The sequence below is a fragment of the Malaclemys terrapin genome, chromosome 2 (assembly GCF_027887155.1).
Source record: "Malaclemys terrapin pileata isolate rMalTer1 chromosome 2, rMalTer1.hap1, whole genome shotgun sequence".
Taxonomy (NCBI): Eukaryota; Metazoa; Chordata; order Testudines; family Emydidae; genus Malaclemys; species Malaclemys terrapin.
Window position 1 is genome coordinate 137,107,280 of NC_071506.1, and position 24,228 is coordinate 137,131,507.

Genomic DNA, 24,228 nt, shown 5'->3' on the forward strand with positions numbered 1-24,228 from the left:
GGAGCAGGGAACTGGACATGACTCAAGTCTCTACTGCCTAAACCACTACACCATCCTTCCTCTCTATTAGCTGCTGCAAAGGAAACTGAAAATACTGAAGGAAGAGTGGTCAGCAAGAGTGTGATTCGGCATGGTCCTGAGCACTATAAACTCCCATTGTCTTCAGCAGGAACAGAGGATGGTCAGCAATTCAGAGGATTTGTCAATGAAGAAGACTTGATCCAGCCTTCATTGAAGTCAATGGAAAGAGTCTACTGACTTCAGTGAGGTCTGGATCGGATGATGGAATAGGTGAAATTCCCCAGGCCTGTCTCTCGTAGGAGATGAGATGATCACAATGGTCCCTTCTGACTTTAAAAAAAAAATCTAAAATATAGTCAAACAATTTTATTTAAAATAATTTTGATGTTAGACTTGATTCACTACTGTCTGACACCAGGTAGCTCCATTGAAATCAGGGGAGAATTGGGATCATCAAGCCTATATATATTCCGTGAAAGAGTCAGAGTCTAAAGGCAGAGTGGTGGGAGAGAGCACCTATTTTTATTTTGGCAGCTTTACGCGTTCTGTCAGAAGTTTTACTGTTCATCTTTAAATCCATACCAGACACTGGCTGATATGAAGATTGCTGCCCACTTGAGTAGTACAAGACAGGGCCTGCTAAAAGGAAAAATTAATAAAAATACCGAATTACAGTAAGTGCTTTTTTGAAAAAAAGTAATTATTGAAATTGCCAATAACATCACGCATAAATGTATTCTTGGCTCATTAGCTCTTAGAGGAGTTATATTTAAATATTTCAGAATGAATATAGATGAATGGATTGGATACACTGGAAATTAAACCTCAAGCTTTAAGAATAAAAATAAAAGACAAACAACATTAGAGTGGAGAGCAAGTCACAAAAGCAAGAAACTTCTTACAAAAGGCAGTGACATCATCTGTAACTCAGCCACTGGGAAGAGGATCTGTGTTTAGCACATCCAAACATAAACTTGTGGGGGGGAATCTTTTATAGCTCTTCCTCAGACAAAACTCCCTTTACAGGAGAGTCCTAGGAAATTTTACAATTATATTCCTTCTATGGGATTTTTTTTTTTTTTTAAACAATGCGTTAGCAAAGAGACAGTTCTCATGGCCTCATGTCTCCATTACAGCAACATCTTTTCTTTGGCCTTGACCACCATTCAGGGCGCAGTTGCAAAGGTCATTTTCGTAGCCTATCACTTTTTCCAGACCACTCTCTGTTGACTCCCCCATCTCCACAGCATCACACACAAACTACTTGTCTTCCCATTAAAAGCCCTTCATGACCTAGCCCCACTATACCTATTATCATTCTCAACACTGCATACAAAGAAATCCAGTTTCATTTTACCCAAACTGATTTTTTTCAATTTTTCAGATCTACCAGTGAACCAAAAAAAATCTGCTATTTGACCACCTCCATTAAGGACTACAGGTTAGGGAAATTAGCAATTTTCAGTGCAATTCCCACTGATATCTAAAGAAGCATGATGTGTTTAGCTAAGGACAGAATTTAGCCCTTTGAAATCAGATGCAATGATTAGAAGTATTGTAATTTTACACTGGAGTTTTCCTTTACTAGGAAATCCACTATAGCTAGGGGTAGCAGTTTAAATTACAAGAAAGGCAGAAAACCATGTCTGTTCAGCAAGAGAATCTGACGCATAACTAGCTAAACCGGCTGTTTGGGCTAGCAGTTAATGTATAAAGGGATGCTTTTACATAGCTCGGTGTGTTTACTCAGCTATTAGAAGCTCACAGAGATCTGGGAGTTTTGCTGGTACTAGCCAGCTTACTGGGTGCTTAGAGCAGGATACTGGGAACCAGGACTCCTGGGTGCAATTCCTGGCCTGGTAATTGATTTCCTGTGTGATCTCAGGCCCAAAATGAGATGTGCCTGCTAATTTTCAGGGCAGAGCATGAGACACTAAATCCTGAATTTAAGAGGCACTTGACACCCACACCACCAAAATGAAGTCACTGGGAGGAGCACATACTCTGTGCATGTGAAACTCGTGTCTTGGATTGAGCACCTGGAAGTTAAGGGGCACATTTGAAAATTTTGGGTCAACCTCCTTGTGCCTCAGTTTCCTCATCTTTAGAGGGATGAAACAATGCTCATGGGGGTGTGAGGAGATTTAAGTGTTACTAATATGTTCTCCAGTGTCCTGGATGTGCATAGTGTTGGGGAAATGAGCTATGGATATTACGAATTGTCAGGAACACCGTAAAACCACACATTCAAGATTACGGTCAGTGGACTTTATTTCTGGCACACTCTGCATTCTCTGAGTTTCTTCGATTATTTGCATTCTCACAATTCTTTGATTATATCTTATTTAACACCAAGCAGCATTCAGGAGACAGAGAACCCCTGTTTCGAACCCAAAAAACTTGCTTTGAGACTGCCATTTGCTTGACTTTGAGGAATCTTTATTATTAGAAAAGCTGTATGAATCTAGTGCTTCCATGCCCAACCAGAAGAGAAGAAGTTCTTGAACTGCCTCCCATTGGACACATGACCAAATAAGTCTTTTCTATCCTGAAAATCTGATTCCTAAATAACTTGCACTTACTGTGTAAAGTGGTGCCATCTCTAACCATCTGGAGTTCGTTTTCTGGATGAAAGATTTAGTTTATTGTAGAGATAGGTCCCAACTAATTCCCTGGATCCGACCACTCCCAATTTGTCAAAGGCAGGTTAAAAGTTTGAATCATGCCCATGGCCCAACTATGTAGAAATGGACCAAACCAGAACCCAAGATCTAAATATCCCCTTTCCCACCGACCTCCTAAACAAAAGTGTTGAGATTCTTGACACAATCAGTGTTGACTGTGTGTGCTTACTGGAGATGGGCCACAAATCAGAAGACAGATCTGAATTCTTCTCAGAGTTTAGGGCTTTTCAGGAGTAAAACCCCAATTTTACAACTCAGAGGTGCATAGAATCATAGGACTGGAAGGGACCTTGAGAGGTCATCTAGTCCAGGCCCCTGCACTCATGGCATCTAATCGATGGATCTTAAGATTTTATATGGCACCCATTATCACAATATTGAGCCTCTTTTTAGGCACAATCAGAACTTGGATATTCAGCCCAACTGCCCTAGAAATTTGGCCAAGTTCAGATGCAGATCCAGGTCTTGACAGTATTTGTATTGCAATAGCACCTATAATCCCTAATAATGGATCAGGGCCTCGCTGTGCTATGTGCTGTACAAAAAGTCAGTCCTTGTCCCTACAGAGCTTACAGTTCAAATATAAACTGCACAGCTCAGTTCATCTCTAACATGTGCAGGAAAATGAAATATTTACCAAGAGGCAATTCAAACCTTGAAAGGGGAGGAGGGGAAGGGAACAGAAGATGCTCTCAGATACAGTACACTCAGAGAGAAATAATTTTCCATATTTGGAAATGAACATACCCCACCTACTGCTATATAGTTTGAGAGATTCAGCTTGGCAAATGCTATCGAGACCTGCACTTGCCCCAAAAAACAACCTGCAACTCTCTAGCAGAAAGGTGAGTGATTGCCAACATCCGGCACAGATTTTTATCACTTATTTTCATTCATGTTTGCATAGGATCTTGCCATTTACCTTTGTTGTTTAAAAACCTCTCACTCCGTCCTGTGAATTGCAGAGCTATGTAATCCCCATTTGTTTTCAGTTACTCCTAAGTGTCCTGGATAAAAGGGACTACTCATGGACCCGCAGTAATTCATGACCCAAAGACTGATCTCGAAGCAAAAGGAATTGCATTGATGTAACAAGGACCAGAATTCACTTCAAGCATGTCTTATCTGGATGATTATTAGACATGCTCTCAGATAAGTTACTTGATATCTGCACAGTTAGATCCTAAAAGAACTGGCTGTTTCTTCCAGCCCGTGCAATGTTAATTGCTCTGGGATATTAAAACTATCATTGATAAATATTTTTTAATGGGTACAGTTGCATGTTGGACCCTAACTGACCTTTCCATTGAGTTTCGAAACCTTGTCTTTATAGAGTCTTTTCCTGGAAAGAAAGGAATGATGGAAGAGTTCTATTCATCTACTAGTTTAGATTGAAGCAAATATGAGTATGTTGTACCATATTTACAGGGAAAACCACAAAGCACCTACCAAAAAATAAATATATATGTATCCGGTGGGTTTTGTTGCTGAATTTAGCCTCACAGAAAAAAAAAAAAAATCAAATCACATTCACAAACTTGCTTATGCTTTGATTTCTTCTTTAGACTAAAGCCATTTCTTAATAGTCTGTTTATGAACGAGCTAAATCCTTCTATTCTAACCCGATCCTTACTCTCCTAGCAGTCCCACTGACTCTCAGTCAGAGTTTTGCCAGAGTAAACGCTGCATGATTTGGCTCTACAGAAACACACAGGCAGCACCCTATTTTCCCCTCAATAATACCACCTTGTCTGTCTTGGAGCCCTCAGGATCCCAAAGTGGCTTATCATCCATTCCCACCACACCCCTGCAAGACAGGCAAACAAACATGGAGAAACTAAGGCTCGGGGTGGTTAAATAATTTACCCAAGATCAGAGAAAACCAATGGGAGAGCTGGGGATGAGAACTTAATTCCTCTGCTCTAACCAGAGGTCAGAAAGAATAGGAAATGGTGTAGAAGCATTCACCCATCCCATCTTCTATATGTTTCAAGCTAACCACCATGATACATATACTCTATCTGCCCAAGTATTTAAAACGCACCCATCACCCTGGTATCTGCATTGTTGTCTCTTGTTGATCTTTCCATTCTACCCTGCCACTCTGATGAACAAGACTGGTAAGCAAAAACCCCCCACCCAAACATAGACATTTGAACCAAATGCATGGGTGTGGGTACATAGCTAAGAGGGAGAAAGAGAGAGAGAGAGAGAGAGAGAGAGGGGGGAAAAAAAGTGTGTGTAATTGCAACTTTTTCTCTTTTCTGTGGAGCATTCAGAGACAACACTCAGCAGTACATCTGAGTACCCTTAGCTGGGTTCACAGAATTGATTCAGTGGGGAGCTTGATTTGACAGCCTTTTTAAAAAAAAAGTTACCCACAGATTTCTGCGATGAATAAAACAGCCACACACTATTTCCACAGGAAGAAGCTGTAACGTACCGTGGAACAATTTGCCAGGGCTGCAAGCTATGAACCTTGCTCTATGAACCTAGCTGGAAAGCGACTACTTGTTACTTTCCACTGAAAGTGAGGCCTTACAAAAAGGCAACATCCTGTGATCATAAAACAGCCTTCCTATTAGCACTGAATGAGTTGGGACATTAGGGACCTGATGCAAAGCCCACCAAAGTCAATGGAAAGTCTCCCATTGGATTAGGTCCTACATGCTCAGAAAATATTTCCACACCGTGAACATGAACAGTTTCAAAAATTATTATGATGGGTGCAATGGATTGATTTTTAAGCAGATTTCCCCTCCCCCTCCTTGATATGGATGTTCTCCACCTAACCGCATTTACTTCTGAACCCACTGTGTTTGGGAATTGCATGGGGGTAAGAAATAACTAATAGCCACAACCCATATTGTGCCATTGGGTATCAAGCAGAACTCCCCCCACTCCCCCTCCTTGATATGGATGGGGAGGGGTGGGGGGAGTTCTGCTTGATACCCAATGGCACAATATGGGTTGTGGCTATTAGTTATTTCTTACCCCCATGCAATTCCCAAACACAGTGGGTTCAGAAGTAAATGCGGTTAGGTGGAGAACAGCAAAGGATCATTAAAAACTAATATGCACCTGGTCCAAAGCCCATTGAAGTCAGTGGGACCAATGTGTTACTAGAGATCCCTGTTCAATATTCTTAATTCTCCTTTAGCAGCATACAAAGAAAGCTCTTACGGCAGCCTAGTTCATTAGGAATTAATTCCAAAATACTTAGAAGTTAGAAAAGCCCTGAACTCCCTACTTCAATCTCAATGGGGAAAAGCATCTAAAGCCCCTAGGTCATTTTGAAAATAGAAACCATTGACTTTAACCAGTGCCTCAGTTTTCTCTGATGTAAAATGGAAAGATCACTCTGGCTACTTACATGAAGATACCTTTGCACCTGCAGCTGAACCAATGCTTTGCAAGGACAGGTCAGTCTACTGCACCATGCAACTGGCCCCCCACTGCTGTAGTTTCTGGGCAGGTCACAACACCCCTGTGGGGCACGGCAGTGTAACTATCCCCATTTGACAGGGCCCAGAGATGGAGTGATTTCATGCAAGGCCAACCCAGAAATCTGGGGCAGAGCAGGGGAATTGAACTCGGATCTCAAATTCTAGGCTGGTGCTGTAACCATTAAACCATCTTTCCTCCAGCCAAAAAGGAAGTATCTGGCTGCTCTTATGCAGCCTCTGGGTAATACTGGAGGGTTGTGATGCTTTAATATAAAGTCCTTTGAGACTTCTGGATGAAGAGCGCTATCTACGTATGATTATTTGTCACCTAAATGTTGGCACCTTCCCCTGGTTGTTACCCCAGCAGTCAACAGCTTGCCCAAACTGCATATGTCATGGAGTTGACATGCTGGAGAATTTGGAACCAGAGTTGTTCCCCCTCCTCTTCCAAAAAGGGTAGGGGAGCATTTGGGACAAGGGGGTTGGTTTTGTCAATTATAAAGTTAGGAACTGTTTGCAAAATTAGGGTCTAGAGGCGGGCTAGGATTCTGAACCCCTCCAAAGTTTACAGGGTGTTGGGATTGAGCCCATATCTATAGGAAATACATTGGGTTGTTAAGAATTAGCATTAATCCAAGAAGGACATTGTGGAATTGGAGAGGGATCAGGAAGAGCTGTGAGAATTAGGAAAGGATTGGAGAATGTGCCTTATAGTGACAGACTCAAGGAGATCAAAATATTTAGCTTAAGAGAAAGTTAAGGGACGACTCTATCCCAGGCTATACGTGCCTACATGGACTCTTCAATCTAGCAGACAAAGAGCATAAGAAGATCCAATGGCTGGAAGTAGAAGCTGGACCAGTTCAAAGTGGAAATCTTTTAAAGTAGTGAGATTCAAAGGTTAATTATCAAGTTGCCAACCGTTCTGGTGGATTCGCCCTCAATTGCCATTCGCTCAGGCAAGACTGGATGGATAAACTGTAGTTCAAACAGGCATTGTTTTAGAGATGTTCTGTAGCCTGTGCTATACAGGAGGTCAGATTAGATGATCACAATGGTCCCTTCTGGCTTTATGATCCAAATCTCTTCCCCTTTCAGATCCTCCAGAATGGGAAGGACCCGGATGGTGACCTGCTGGATGGCTATGCTTTTGCTGGTGCTATGTAGCGATATCACCCTTTGTAGGAGGGGCTCCTCAAGTAAGAAAGCAAGCCAGAATAAAAGTCCTCCCCCCGTTAATAAGCCCAGCCCGCCAACCAAAAAAGAACCAGTGAAGATTCCAGGAACACTCTGTTACACCGGCCAATTGCTCGACATCAAACTAGAGCCCGAAGAGGACAAATATTACACCGACAACTTCAAAAAGTTCCCCGATTGCATTTATTACCCTAGGTGCTTCCAGTCACTAGAGCCGAACGCAACTAAGGACACATTGGTTAGTGAGTGCTTTAACGTTACGGTGAGTCTGACTGAAAACAAACTGGACTTACCTGAAGGAAAGAACGCCACCAGTGTGTACTCCAGGGTCATGTGGCAAGTGATAAGCCACTTGTGTGCAATGGAATTCTGCTGCCAAACATGCAGCCTCGCTCTGTCGATCCACGGTTCCTTTGGTTGGTTAGCAATGCTTTGCCTCGGGAGTTTTATTTCTCTTACCATGCAATGAACTTGCAGCAAAAGCCATTGATTTACTGGCAAAAAGGGAGTGCCTGTCAGTAACTATTTACCTTTTATGATTTGTGTATATTAAGCTTCCATAATTCTTTTGTTATTTTAACCAAAATCCTTTGTGCATATAAACTCAAGTGTGATTTAGCTATTCTATCAAACTAATGTGCTTTGTTTTAAACTGGGTTAATGTGTGTCTAAATAAAGGAACATGCTTATCTTTTAACTCCTTTAACCTAGGCCACAGAGGGATACTGGATTCTATGGTAATAGACATTCTTATTAGTAAGTGTTATAATAAACAAGACTGGGTAATATACGGGGTGCGTATGATTGATAAGAGACATTTGTTATTGCAGACTTTTCCTGTGATGAATGAAATAATGACCCATGGAGAGATGTTAATTCATTAAGAACTACCGGTTGCCACAGCTGTCAGTAATAATGACTGGATTATAATTCCCCTTTGGTTTATCAATCAGGTAAAGCGAGATAACCATAAAAGAAATCCCATAAGTAATGAGGTAAAAATGAGATATTGAAAACAACATAGAGCGAAATAATTGCGAGAAAGTAACTTTTCCCTCCCCACAAAGATTTCTCTGTCTCACACCCTATAAAAGAAAAGAGTTTTGGGGAGATAAATTGGGAATGAATACTGCCAGCATTCCACTAAGTAAGGAAGATGGGACTAAACTACCTTCTTCATGTACAGGGGTGGTAAAGTATGTTCTCTTTCTGTATCCCGGATATTGCTGTATTAATCTTTAATTAAATAATTCCATTTGAGCCGGTCATTCCAATACTTTAATATTGTTGCATGTTGGAATTTAACAACAATGCAAAGAGAAGGAAGCCATGAGCTGGTTGCAAAGACACAGTCTTCACCTCTTCAGTTTGTGTAATGCTGACAGACCCTGCTCGACGGGGATCTCTGGAGCTTAGTGCATGAACCTCTATTGCATGAGCCAAAAGTCAACTGCCTGTTAGCCAAGGCTGTAGAGCAAACTCATTTTATCTCTCCCTTTAAGTGGTCTCGGTGCCCCTAGATGGGACAGAACACCACACCCAGAAGGTGCGTGGGTTACATTTGCACAGTTGAATGATCAAGCTATTCAGTAGACAGTGATCTGTGTGCCCTAGCACTCTCTCATTTCTTTGCTTTGCCATTGCTAATCAGCATATTTGAGACTCATGGGAAACTCAGTAGTGGTAATGATATTGAATACTGGGGCGGAGCAAAGCATATTTGGAAGGGCATTATGGAGTATAAAGAAGGCAGACTATAAGGAAACCTACTGAGCAACCAAACTTCCTCCCACATGTTGAGTCTGAACCGACAAGATGCCCAGGTGCAAGAGAGTGGATGGGGATGGTAAATGTGGCACCAAATCCAGTGATCCTGCTTTACAGAGGTTATTAGATGTTAAAAAGAAAAGCTGATCTTTTGGATTAACTATAACAAAGGCAAAGATTTTGTCATGGTTATTTGTAGTAAAAGTCACGGACAGGTCACAAGCAATCAACAAAAATTCACGGAAGCCATGACTTGTCTGTGACTTTTGCTGCTGTGGCAAAAGCCTGCGGCAGCTGGAAGCTTCAGGGGGGGCCCCCTCCGCCCACGGCAGCTGGGAGCTGCAGGGTGACCCCCAGCCGCTCGCCCCAGGTGTCCCCCTGACCCTATGTGATGCTGTCTCCAGTCGCTGGAACCCTGCCATGGCCCCGCTGGCTGCCAGCTCCAGAGTCCTGCAGCCCCTGGGGCTGAAGCAGAGAATGTCACGGAAGTCTCTGGAAGTCACGGATTCCATGACCTCCGTGACATAAACGTAGCCTTAACTATAACTTCGAGACTGTAAGCTATTCAAGGCAGGGACTGTCTCCCGCTGTGTCTGTAAGCAGGTAACACAATGGGGCCTCTTTCTCAACAGTTTATCAAGTAGTTGTGTCCTATTCCAATAGTCCTTATGAAGGATATAAACGTCTCACTCCCCTCAAATATGGAGGAATTCACATTCTACATGGTCATAACGTCACCCTGCTCATGCATCACTGAAAATGGAGCTGCTTAGAGATGGATAGAACATCATGCACTTGGCTGCAGAGACAGTAAACGCTTTAGCGGTAGGCAGTCTATTTCTTTGATTGTAAAGAATTCTAAATGAATGTTTAATGGGACGATAATGGGTGGGGCACAATGGTTTGTGCTTAGTTTGAAATGAAGGATTAATGTGCCCATTTAGAGGGCTATGCCCTTCTCACATTAACGAGGTTACATCACAGCTGACTCTGACATATTACAAGGAGGAGACGATGCTGTCAGCTAATTACATTTTGCTACACCGCATCGCTCCAACGGACTGTGACCTGCAGCAGAAACAACTCTGTCCCTGGAATCAGTGGCACCCAGACTGTCTCTGCAATTGCATCATTATTATCCAAATTAAGAGCAGAGTGAGATCTAGGACCAGGTCCTCAGCAGGTGTAAATCAGCAAAGCTCCGCTGCTGATTTAAAATACACAATTTTCTATCAAACATTTTTTAAAAATACGAAAAACAGGTGAGTGACCATTCAACTAAGAACAAAAATTTGTCAGAAAAATGCATTGGGTATTTTGTGTTACAACCCCCCTCAAAAATAAAATAAAATAAAACCCTTAAGAAAAACTGCCAGCAAAACAGATTTAATTTTCATTGCCGTTTTTCATGGGGTCAAAAATGCCCCCATCCATTTCCCAATCGCTATTTCAAAAGCCCCGTACATAACAAAATTTGACGCATGAACCCCATTGCAGAAGAAATAGTCTGAGACCATAAAAATAAAAAAAGAGGAGAAGAGTGAAAAGCCAGGCTGCAAGAGCAATCCGTAAGCAAAACCAGAGAGTACAAAGCGTCCCTCCAGCTAGAACATAGCCTCAGTCATTCAGTTCCAGAAAGAACACTGGCTTAAAGCGTATAGCATAAGCCTCTCCCACTGGACACACTCCTCTGACCAGACGTTCCCTCTCAAAAAGGCACAGGCAGCTTGATTTAACTTGGAGACCATCACCGAACTGCATTCCTACATGCTGTCATGATGGGTAAGGATTAAGATTGTGTTAGCGGGGGGGAGGGGGAGGAGGGTAGGAGTTGCCAATCAGCACTGCACCCCAAGCAGAAGGCTCACGCTCATTAAATCCTGCTGGACTTGGCTCTCTGGGCAGCAGAAAGCTTTTTCTGAAGTAACCAAAAAAAAAAAAAATAATCACAGCAGGACCACAGTGCTGGAGAGAGGATGGTCAAGTGGTTAGGTTGTTAGCCTGGGACCTGGAAGGCCTAGGTTCAGTTCTGTGGTCTGTCATAGATCTGTGTAATTCTGGGTAAATCACAGTCTCTCTGTGCCTCGGTTCCCCATCTGTAAAATGGGAACAATAACACTGCCCTACCTCACAAGGGTGTGGTGAGGATAAATACAAAAAAGATTGTGAGGTGCTCAGATAATGGGGGCCATGCAAGTACCATAGATCGGTGGGTAAGGAGTGATGCGTGGAGTGCACTTGAGATGGTAATGAATTTTTCTTCTCCCATTGCCTCCGAGGCTGCCTGTATTGACTGACCACAATCCTCCATGACACTGGGGATTAAAACAGCAAGCCAAGGCAAGCCATCTGAACTCTGGATACATTCGTAGGTTCCTATATTATATATGTCTCTGTGCAGCAACCCGACTGCGTAGACTGTAAGCTCCTTGGGACAAGGACTGCTTTCTGTTCTGTTTGTGTATCACCTAGCTCAATGGGGCCCTGGTCTATCATTTCGTTTCCTAGATGTTACAGCAATAATGGTAATAAGTAGGAAGGAACATAAAGCCATCTCTATGGTACCTATATCCATTAGCTGCATTAATGCAAATACTATGCTTTCGTAGATTGACAAATCAGGCCCTATATATCTTATTGATCTTTTACACTAAGGCCACTTTACACCCACTTTACATTTCCAGAGAAGCATATAGGTCAATTATACCTTCTTTAAATGGTCCCTTTACACTGCCAGATCAGTATAAAGTGGCCTGAATGTAAATGAGAAAGAATCAGGTTCATGACAGATAAGAAAAACCCCAATATAGCTCCCACAGCACGGGGAAAATAATGAGGATGATAATGCTCAGAGCAGAGCCAATAAGCAACTGTTATCCCCTTTGTTCCCCAATTTACAGAAACAAAGAGGTTATACAAGTCACAACAAAGAGAGGGCAATGGAACAGGTTAGCAGCCTACAAACACCTGGGAAGGAAGGGGACTGTTACTATGTGATATGGGGATATAGGTAGAAGAAAATGGATTAAGTTTAGGCTGAGCATCAAGAACCAACTTCCTGACAGCGGGAAATGCAAGGCTGGAGACTTTGGTTTCCCCAGGGATGTGGGACTCTGCATAAGTTACTTGAAAATCTAAAACGTCAACACAAAAACTGCAGAGATGCATGTGCTGTCCAAGATAACACGACATGGAGCTGGGAATTCAAAAGATGGGCTCTCAGATGCAATTCAGCCCTGAGGTGCAGCACAGGGGTGCTGGGCATCTGCACATGGATGAATTTCACCCTTGGTACATGGAGTCAGTGACCCCTTCACACCAATCAACTACTCTTTTGCAAAGGTGCCTCCGCCCCTGCAGTTAAGAATGGAACAAACAGCACCATCTACTGGCTAAAGCATACAAATTATCTCCCTCAGAAGCATTTGCCTCTGGCTGGATCCACATAATCTTTAAATTGGCTTCTATAATCATAGTTTCCAAATTGTCTGTTATCTGAGGTGAGAAATGCTGCTTCCTATGAAGAAACTTAGCAACACATTTCAGAATGCTTATTTACCGATGTCATTTCAGAGCTCACTGCTAGAAAATGCAGCACACTCTAGGTTGCTTAAAAAAGAAAATCCTACCTATACATTGTTGATATGGAATAGCAAGTTTTCATAGCAGCTTAATGTCCCTAATTGCTTGACTGGAGAAGATTAGTACAAACAAAACTGTTTTTAATTGGAATCGTTACAGTTCTGTTTATTGATCCAACAATACTAACCCTAGTGGATCAGAAAAAGATGAATGGGTTTGGTTTGCCTTAATACATTGATCCATTGTGTTTGAGGAATAGAAGTCTCAATCAAAATGAAACAATTCCTTGAATAATAATTGTTATGGGCCCTGTGGAGCCATTGCAGCTTATTATGCCATTAATCGATACAATATTTAGCATTTGAAACAAATGAATATTGTGCTCATGTCATAAGCTATTTGAATGTTGATGCCTACATATTATTTTCTTTTTGAAGCTACTGAAAATTAAGAAATGTAATCTACAAATAATAAATAAAAATAAAAACCAGTTACATCTAGGCAGGACAAGGCAGTAGGACAATATGCTCTAGGGAACAGTCCTGCACTATCATGGGAGAATGGACTGGCTCCCCTAGGAATTGATTGCTGTCACTATGATTCTGCCTGCTGTTTCATGCACCAGGTTCTGGGTGATAACATGAGAGGACTACACTTCTATAAGTAAAATGGCTCTTTATTAAGAAAGCTATCTACCGGGATGCTGCAACTGCAGTTAGCATTCCAGCCATTTGCACACAGACTGACTTTCTGGTGCCCTCTCCAGAATTCTCGCCTCCTACAACCTGTGCTCCTCCCTCCAAGTTCCATGCAGGTTGTTACAACTGCAAGCAAAGAAATTCAGATTTCAGTCTCATGTTCCATATTTAACAGGATGGGACAAATTCACTGAAGTCAATGGAGTTACATAAAGGAGAAGTGGGTTAGTTGTGCCTAGATAACGCAGGCATGTGATTTTAGACCTCGATTTAGCCAGATGCCCAAAGATGTGCCTAATTCTAAGCATGTGAGTATCCCCATTGACTTTATACATTTACTTTAAGCCATATGCTTATGCATCTTGCTGAGTCAGGGCCACATATACTTCAATGCCATAAGAGCAATAGAGTTCTGCTTTGGCATGCATCAGCAGCCAGTGAATGTACTGCAAGGATGGAAACAGAGAAAGCATTCTAAAGCTGTGGCATGCCTGCTGACATGGGAGATAATAAATGAGGTAAAGAAAGATTACAAAGGGGCCGACCAAAAGTCCATCTAAGTCTCAGAAAGATTCCCATTGGTTTCATTGGCTTTTGGATCAGGCCCTAAAAAAACCAAACCTTGTTTGGGTTCTGAACATTAAAAGGCAAGACCAGAATGGTTTTGCAAAACTAAAATCCTGCCTCCTTGGCCCACCTCATCAAGGTGCTTTCAGCTAGAATATTACTTTAATAATAATAATAATAAAAAGCTTTCTGGGTACACTGAAAAGGCTATATTTTAATGTGGGTAATTTGATAGATGTAGGTCCCTGCAGGGTTATTGGCGTAGGTCAGGCGGTTTCTGACGTTTTATGGTTCAGACCATTAATTAATGTCATTGTATTGCTGACAGTGTTTTTTAAGTTCTTCGTGAAGCTTTGATTAAATAACGAAGTGCTTCGAGTTTGGGATCAGCCCAAAATAAATCCCAGCATATAATTACAGTAATCGTCTATTCACTGTTCATGAGAAGCTGAGCTGGAAGTGCTTGAACGGGCTTTGCTCTTGCTTAGACCACTGTAAACCAGAGCGACTCCCACCTACCTCAGTGGCTAGATTTGTACCGCTGTTTCAAAACAGGATTGAGCCCGCAGCTACAGAATTTCATACAGAGCTAAATAGTAGTAAAACTAATATATTATAGCAGTATACAGAAACATTAAGTATATACAGAATATATTAGTCTAGGTTAGTGATTTTCAACCTTTTTTCATTTGCGGACCCCTAACAAATTTTTGAATGGAGGCGTGAACCCCGTTGGAAATCTTAGACATAGCCTGCAGATACCAAGGGTCCACAGACCACAAGTTGAAAACCACTGGTCTAGGTTATACATGCAAACACACAGACATCCTCACCCCTTGTTTCTCCCCTCAAAGGAAATCTCTAATAAAACAAGTTTTCCTACTACTTGAAGATGTAATCCTGGGAACAGTACCAGGTGCAGTGCTTATTAATTCCATGTACATCAGTAAGAACGTGCCAGTGGTGATTGTTATGGCCCTGATCCTGCACCGCAATTAAGCACATACTTAACTTTAAGCACGCAAGAAATGCCATTGACTTCAATGGGGCTGCTCCAATGATTGAATCAAAGCACTTGCTTAAATGTGTTGCTGGACGAGAGGCTATATTCAGTTTTAAGTGTATGCAGGATCATCCCTTCTCTCCTTCCTCTGCATGGGGGGTGGGTCACTTACTAGGTTCATCTGGGTCTCTCTCACCAAATCAATTCCCTACCATTGCAGGGACCTCAGCTACTGGTGTACCTTGGGCCATCCCATTCTCTGCCTGTGGCACACAACAGTTGAGTCCAGGGGTGGGCAAACTACGGCCCCCGGGTCGGATCCGGCGTGCGTGCCATTTTAAGGCGGCCCGCCAGCTCCACTGGGGAGTGGGGTCTACAGCTCAGCTCCACTAGGGTACTAGGTTGGGAGCCACTCTGGGTTCCAGCCGGGGCCGCACCACGCGGCTCCCGGAAGCCGTGGCATGGCCCTGCTCCAGCACTCTAGCCCGGGTGCAGGGTAGGGAGCGTCTCCACGCGGCTGCTCCCAGAAGCTGCGGCAGCCGGCATGGCCCCGCTCCGGCTCCTACGCCCTTCAATGGCCCCCTCCGGTGCTCCAATGGGAGCTGTAGGGGCTGCGCCTGCAGATGGGGCAGCGTGCAGAGCTGCCTGTCCATGCCGCCACATAGGAGCTGGAGAAGGGACATGCTGCTGCTTCCGGGAGCCGCTTGAGGTAAGCACTGCTCAAAACCTGCACCCCTGAGCCTCTCCCCATTACCCATCCCTGATCCTTCTCCCGCCCTTCAAACCCCTCAGTCCCAGCCAAGAGCACCCTCCTACACCCCAAACTCCTCATCCTCAGCCTCACCCCAGAGCCCGCACCCCCTCCCGCACCCCAAGCCCAATTTTGTGAGCATTCATGGCCCGCCATACAATTTCTATTCCCCGATGTGACCCTCAGTCCAAAAAGTTTGCCCACCCTGGTTTAGTCTCTGACGTGTTTTAATATTTTAATCTAATCCAAGTTATTGGGGTCAATGCAGGGGTAACTGGGTGGTGTTTAGAGGTCTGTGATATACAGAAAGTCAGACTACATGATCTATTGGTCCCTTAAACCAAGGGGTCTCAAAGTGGGGGTCATGACCCCTCAGGGGGCTGCAAGCTGTCAGCCTCCACCCCCAAACCCCACTTCGCCTCCAGCATTTATAATGGTGTTAAATATTTAAAAAAAAAAAAAAAAAAAAGAGGTTTTGAATTTATAAGGAGTGGTCACATTCCTGGTTTGCTCTGTGAAAGGGGTCACCAATACAAAAAGTTTGAGAACCACTGCTTTAAATTAGGAGTCTAGAGAAGTCCATGTGCATGCTTATGCACCCGTAGGCAGACTCAAGATACATGACATAAAGGGATAATTATATCACATGCATACACAGTATTGACGCATTTGTGTTCAATGTTGTAATACCATCAAAGCTCTGAACTACAAGTTTAGACAGGCAACATATGTAGACTCTTTCCAGCATGAGTGAACGATGATTTGGGTATTTTATTGTGGGTTGAGAGGCAAATCTGGCAAAAGCCAAAACAATTTTGAGCAAGGCTGACTCCTCTTCAGTTCGTGCCCTTGGATATGTGGATTTGGGGGGTTTTTTGCATTTTTTGCATATACGTTAGTGTTTATGGTCTGAAGGATTATACACGTGCTTTCCCAGGCCAACAGCAGCAAGGGATAGAATGCAAATGGGTTCGGATCCTTCAGCCCTTCCTCAGACAAAAAATAAATAAATGGAGGAGTAGGTGTTTTTCTCTCCCATTGAAACCAAGGAGAGTTTTGCCCAGGAACAGAGTACCATATTTTTCCATATATGTATAACCCACATCCACTCAGGGTGGTGCTCGGTCCCCTTCTAGTGGTGGACAAGCCTGTCACTGCCTTGGCTAGCAGCCCAGTTTTAAGAGCCAGAGGTCGCAGGTTCACTCCCCACTGTGGACAACCCAACCAGGGCTATGGTGCAACATAGGCATCTGTTTGGTGCTTTCAGGCTATGGGTGAAATTCACCTCCCCGTGCAGCAGGCCAGCACAATGCCCATGCCTCTCTTGAGCCCCCCAGGCCTTCAGAAGAGGATTTATGCCCCCCCCCCCCCCGCACAGGGGTATGTTTTACTGTATCTGCACAGAGGCACAACTCAATAATTACATGCCCATCGAGTGTGCCACACACCCAGGTACAGTACCGGGTTGGGATAATCTTTTGTGGGCATGGCTTGTTTTTTTCCTTTGTGGAAGCAGAGAAAAGAACTGACAGAAGGGAACTGCAATGCATGATGGTTGTTAGCAAGAGTCAGGCTTCGTTAGCAAGAGACAGTCTTTGTTAGCAAGAGTCAAGCTAGCTGTGACCCTGATAACCCTGATAACGCGAGATTTGTAGAAGCGAGGATTGTGTGAGGATTGTGTGAGACGGGTGAGAAAGAGCTGTGTAAGAAGTCATTGTGACCTCAGTATAGATAAAGTGTAGAAGACCTTGTGTAAATAAGGTATAGAAACTAATTGTATGTAGGCAAGAGTCAAAACAAGTAAGGAAATGAGATATCAAGATGGCCTATGTATAAACAAAATGCAGCTGTCCCTCATTATTTCTGTAATAAAAGGTATAAATGCTTGCTGTAATTAGTTACCAGAGAGAGACCTACTTGCTCTCTCCTCTGCACATGTGAGAGTTAATAATAAAGCCTCTGACTTGCTGCACCTAAACAAAAACAGTGAGAACTCAGTTTTTCTCCGACAATTTGGGGGCTCGTCCGGGATGGCAACGCCCACTGAGGCAACGGCAGCTGCTACGGATCGTTCCCCTTCGAACCCCATGGCGCCACAATAGAGGTAAGAGACCTTTTGAAATCTCTATTGGGGTGTCGGAGGAGGACTGTCCGTGGGGCCGTCTGCCCCTGTTGGGCTCACGCCATCCGAACTTATTGACTGTGCAGCAAGGTCAGATGCTGAGCGGCGTAATAGGGGAATTGTTTGCCGCCCCCTGTAAGCATATGCTAGGTGCATAGGGTTTGCACCTGTATTGAGGAGTTGTTACTGCCTCAAGAGGGGTTTTTACCGCCTCAAGTGATGCATCAAGGTACTTGGGAATAGTACCTGGAGGTACTCAGGAGTAGTACCTGGTATAAGGCCTTGGTATGTTGGGGTGTGTGTGTGTGTGTGTGTGTGTGTGTACACAGTGTGAATTGAGTGTTACCGGAAGACGCCCAGAGTACTCTGCGAAGTCTTTTGGCTCGTGACCAGAACTACTCTAACGCAAGCCCGGTAACTAGAGGATCTTTAGGAGATCCGACCCATGTAGGTTGACTCGGCCTGGCATCGTCCGGCGAGGAGGCTACCTGGGTCTAGGAGTGTGTGCACCCATCTTCCCTCCCCTTTTCCTCTCCGTGTGAGCCACTGACAGTCTGACCATCTCACTGGATGCAACAGAGTAAGCGGCGCTTTCTCTCTGAGATTAGCCGACGCTCTTTGCTGAAGGGAGGTGTAGGGGGTCATGGCTATCCTCGTTAGTCACTCCTGTGTGAATACCCTGTAGGGAGAGATCCTTAGTTTATGAGCCGCTAGCGCGGACAGGGCATCCTTCCCCCTTTGAGTGTGTGATTGGAAAATGGGTGGGGGACAGTCTAAGTCTTCCCTCTCACCCCCTAAGGGTACCCCAGCTTATTTCATGTACGTACATTATGGCCCGAAAACCTGCAGGTATTTAGATAATTGGAATCTTTACACGCGTGCAAATCCATCTAAACAATGTCCACTAGAAGGTACCTTTGATTTAGACAAACTTAAATACCTTAAAGAAACTCTGGCTTCACCAAAAGCCTCTGATACATAGTGGGAGCAATTTGTCTGTTGGTGGGAGGAAGCAACAAAGAGACTCCACGAGTCTCGAGTGCGGAGTCTAAAGGACTCCCAGGAAAAGTTAAAAGCTCAAGTGCAACATTTACAGCTTAAATGCAAGGCATCCAGCTGTTTACCCCCTAGAGCGATTCCTTCTGCTCCTGTGTATCCTAATCCCGTTCAAGCAATTCCTTCTGCTCCCCTTTATCCCCAATTAGTTAGATCTGACAGTGAGGAGGAAACTGCTGAGGATATTTTAGATTTCTTCAGTAACATTCAGCAGCAGCAGCAGCAGCCCGTGCTGCCTCCTCCCCCTGCACAGCCTGGGTCTGCTAACGAATCTCACCCGGCAGTGCCAGTTTCACCACCGCATGTATCAGCTGCACACATTGTTCTCTCTTCCCCTGGGAGAGAAGCCTCCTCTTCACCACAAAGAGGTGATTCTGAGCCTCCCAGTAGCTCCCCTGATTCTAATCCCTCTGAGGAAAGTACCCGTTATCTTACTAGAAGTGTGGCACATGCACTCCAGGTTCCTTTAAGAGGCCTGGAACTATTTCTCAAATGCGTACTTTTCTTGGCATGACTGGGTACTGTAGACAATGGATTTTAGGCTATGCAACAATGATTAAACCCTTACAGGATCTGACTAAGTCAGGTACCCCTGAGCCTCTTCCTTGGTCTCCAGAGGCTGAACAAGCTTTTGTTGCTATCAAGCAAAGTCTGTCCAGTGCACCAGCCCTGGGACTTCCTGATTATGCTAAACCATTCACTCTTTTCTGTCATGAGCGTAATGGGTTTGCTTTGGCTGTATTAACGCAAAGGCACGGAGACAAACACCGTCCCATTGCTTATTACAGTACTGCCCTAGACGCTGTGGCAGCTGGATTTCCCCCTTGCCTGCGTGCTGTAGCTGCAGCAGCTCTTGCTGTTCAGGTATCTGAATCTATTGTCTTAGGATCTCCTTTGATTGTTGCTGTTCCTCATGCTGTGGCTGCTCTCTTGTTAAAATCTAAGACACAGCATCTATCCACTTCTCGTCTTACAAAATATGAGCTTGTCTTGTTGTCTTCATCTCATATTACTTTGGCTCGTTGCCCTGTTCTAAATCCTGCCTCCTTGTTGCCTGGGCCCAAAGACGGAGACCCACATGACTGTGTGTCTGTGACATCGGTTCTCTCTCGTCCAAGAGATGATTTACTAGATGTGCCTTTGCAAAATCCTGATCTTATTTACTTTGTAGATGGTTCGTGCTTGCGAGATTCTAAGGGCAAATTGGTTGCTGGTTATGCTGTGTGTTCTGCACATGCTGTTATTGAAAGTGCTTTCCTTCCTTCTGTGTTTTCTGCTCAAGTGGCCGAACTTGTGGCTTTAACTCGAGCCTGCATTCTCGCTCAGGATCAAGCAGTTACAATCTATACAGACTCTCGTTATGCTTTTGGAGTGGTACATGATTATGGGTTGCTCTGGAAGTATAGAGGTTTTCTTACATCCACTGGTTCTCCTATTAAGAACAGTCTGTATGTCTCTGCTCTTTTAGATGCTCTTTTAGTGCCCAAAGCTATAGCTGTCGTGAAATGTACAGCTCACCAGACCCCTCATGATGAAGTTACCCGTGGAAATGCTTTGGCAGACTCTGCAGCCAAAGCAGCGGCCCTTTCTGCACCTCAGGCTGAATATACTTGTGCTTTGATTGAACAGCCTCCACTAGCCTCCCTTGAGGATCTGGCCAAGATCCAGGAAGCAGCACCGGCAGCTGAGAAACGTTTATGGAGTGCTAATGGCTGTATTCTACACCCTGATCATCTTTGGCGTGCCCCAGCTGGTCGCCTGGTTGCACCGAAGATGCTAATGCCCTATCTTGCTCGTGTATACCACGGAATGGCTCACGTGAGCAAAGGGGGGATGGTTGCTGCAGTTAACCGAGATTGGTGTGCATTCGGGTTCCCAGTCATTGCACATCACTACTGTCAACAATGTGTGATTTGTCAGCAGCATAACATTGGTAAAGCTGTTAAAGTTAGGCAGGCAGCTCCCCCTCCCCCTTGGGGACCTTTTGTAAATATTCAGATTGATTTTATTCAACTGTCTAAATGTTGTGGCTATGAATATGTATTGGTTTTGGTGGATGTATTTTCAAATTGGGTTGAAGCTTTTCCCTGCAGGAAAGCAGATGCCAGGACTGTTGTGAAACTTCTGCTTAAAGATTTTGTACCACGATTTGGCATCCCTGTGAGTATCAACAGTGACCGTGGAACTCATTTTACTGGACAGATTGTAAAAGAGTTATGTGCAGCTTTGCAGACTCAACACAACCTTCACTGTCCCCACCATCCGCAGTCTGCTGGGACAGTGGAACGCCAGAATGGAATTCTGAAAAATAAACTGGCCAAGATTTGTGCTGAAACAAACTTGAAGTGGCCAGATGCCCTTCCTCTGGCACTAATGAGTATGAGGGCCACTCCCAATCGAAAGACTGGACTCAGCCCTCATGAGATTCTGACAGGGCGCCCGATGAGACTACCAACTGCGCCCCCACTGACCCTAGCTCAGATGGACATTCATTTAATGGATGACACAATGCTTAAGTATTGTCAGGCACTAATGAAATGTGTTAAGTCTTTCTATACACAGGTGAAAGAAGCACTACCCAAGGATCCTGTGCAGCCCTGCCACTCGCTGGAACCAGGAGACTGGGTCTACATAAAGGTCCATCAGCGAAAGACTGCCTTGGCTCCACGCTGGAAAGGTCCTTTCCAAGTCCTGTTAACTACCAACACTGCTGTGAAGTGCCAAGGACTGCCCACCTGGACCCATGCTTCGCACTGCAAAAAGACCCCTCCGCCTGGAGAGGATTCTCCAGCTGCTGATCAGCCTATTTCTCCTGCTAACTCTGCTGTGCCTCCTGGACAGCAGGGAAAGAGGACAAGGTGAAGAGCTAGTAACCTCTCCCTTGTCCACTGACAGATCTACTGTGCCTTTGAATTCTTTTACAGGAATCACACCAGTACAGGGTGAAGTGCTAGTAACCTCTCCCCGGTATTATGGTGAATCACAACTGCTTTTGAAGAAGAAAAGAAGAAACACTCGCTCTGCTGAAACCACCAAAGTCCAGAACTTTCTAACTACAAAAGACATTAAGAACTGGCCCTGGTGGAAGAAACGAAGTATTGTTTATTGGCAAGGAGGGAACTGTGGGGAACGTTCCTGGGAATGTGGGGTCCAGTGGTGGGGTGGATTCTTTCCAGGATCATGGCTTTGTGCTTATGGACAGATACCTTCAGGATGCACTGCCCTCCCTAATTGGCTTTCAGATGATAAATATCAAAAACGCCTTGCCACCACAAAGACTACACCTACCACTAGTCCCTTGACCCTTGCCACCACCACTGTAACTTATCCAGATACAAACAATACTACACATTCCAATGATGAGAAATTGGGCCAACTAGAGAAGGCCATAGGCCTTGTTTCTGGAGCACAACTAACCCAGGTACAGGCTGGAGTTGGTGAGTTACATGTTATCTCTGCCCTTAGTTCTATGACCCAGAAGTTACTGACAGAGATGGTATTGAATATCACTGAGGCTGGGAAGGCATTGCAGTGGGATCTAGCATGCTCAGAGATTCAGGATTTCTTGAATGACCAGCTAATGGCCATTCGGAATGATCTAGAGCACCAGGCTTGGCCCACTGCCCTTACAGACACGTCAGGAGTGCCATCTGACCTGTGGCCATGGAGACATACTTGGAAACTTTCTGGGTGGAAGTGTGGACGTTCTCAGTGCTCCTTCCAAGCGTATGGACCGGTACAGGGGGTGTGGGCTCCCACATACCGTATCCTGCCGGGTCCATGGGGAGGATGCATATGGGATTGGGTAATTCATCGAGACATCTGGGAAATTAGACCACCTGGTATGCCCAATCGATTTTTAGTTAGTGCTCCTAGGATTACACCTAACATTTGGATCGGGTTAGGTAACCTGTGGACATTCTGGCCATTAGAACCCCCACAGCTTCAGTGTACACGTAAACTGAAGCCAGGAGAAGTTGTCACTGTCTATGACTACGTTTGCTGGGAGGGTAGGGGACAAGGAACTACCCTGACAGGACACTTACTCTTCCAAGCTAATGATAGCTGTGTGTATGTTAATGACACCATATCACAAGACATACATTTTAATCTCACTACCACTGCAGGCAATCATATCATTTACTGGCCTGCAGATAGAGTTTTTCAAGTAGCCCTTAGGTTCCAGATACCCTTTAATTGGACTAGCTTACTATCTGATAGATTTCAAAACTTGCTTTCATTGTTACCTGAGATTCAGAAAATCTCTGAGGTACAAGGGCAAATTCACATGCTTCAAAATGTATATCAAGTAGAAAAGTATGCCTTTCACACTGCTTATAGAGTAGCTACCTTATGTACTAAATATGATGTATTGTGCTTTATGACAAAGGCTGTACAACAACCCCATTATAGTATTGCTATGGGAATGTTATTGCTTGTATTGTTATTAGTTAGTTTAGGATTATGTTATTGTTGTTGTAAAAGACGTAATAATAGTAATACCTTTCATGTTCATGCTAATCATGCATTATCATTGCATCCAATCAAAACCCCTAAGGTTGAAGCATCTAATTTAGAATCTGAAGTCCAGGACTTGATGCAAATAGAGATTTGAGAATGTTTGTTGTACTAGAAGTACAAAAGGGGGGGGTTGTGGAAGCAGAGAAAAGAACTGACAGAAGGGAACTGCAATGCATGATGGTTGTTAGCAAGAGTCAGGCTTCGTTAGCAAGAGACAGTCTTTGTTAGCAAGAGTCAAGCTAGCTGTGACCCTGATAACCCTGATAACGCGAGATTTGTAGAAGCGAGGATTGTGTGAGGATTGTGTGAGGATTGTGTGAGACGGGTGAGAAAGAGCTGTGTAAGAAGTCATTGTGACCTCAGTATAGATAAAGTGTAGAAGACCTTGTGTAAATAAGGTATAGAAACTAATTGTATGTAGGCAAGAGTCAAAACAAGTAAGGAAATGAGATATCAAGATGGCCTATGTATAAACAAAATGCAGCTGTCCCTCATTATTTCTGTAATAAAAGGTATAAATGCTTGCTGTAATTAGTTACCAGAGAGAGACCTACTTGCTCTCTCCTCTGCACATGTGAGAGTTAATAATAAAGCCTCTGACTTGCTGCACCTAAACAAAAACAGTGAGAACTCAGTTTTTCTCCGACACCTTTAAAACATATCTGTGAAGGACTCAGTAGAGTAACTCCTAGTTAGAGATGAAGGATGTTCTTCGGTTAAGACCCTGGACCTTAGAAGACCTGGATTCATCTCCTTGCTCTATAACAGACTCCCTGTGTGACCTTGAGCAAGTTGCTTCATCTCTCAGCGTCC

At 44.1% G+C, this 24,228-nt stretch overlaps 1 protein-coding gene across 1 annotated transcript; it reads left to right on the forward strand.

Annotated features, from left to right (window-relative positions):
* The first annotated feature begins 3,442 nt into the window (after positions 1 to 3,442).
* PRND (prion like protein doppel) lies at positions 3,443 to 7,856 on the forward strand. The gene is given in 3 exon segments (XM_054017336.1): positions 3,443 to 3,476; positions 3,479 to 3,554; positions 7,250 to 7,856. Coding segments are annotated over 3 exon segments (678 nt in total). The 3' UTR covers positions 7,818 to 7,856.
* Positions 7,857 to 24,228: the final 16,372 nt, after the last annotated feature.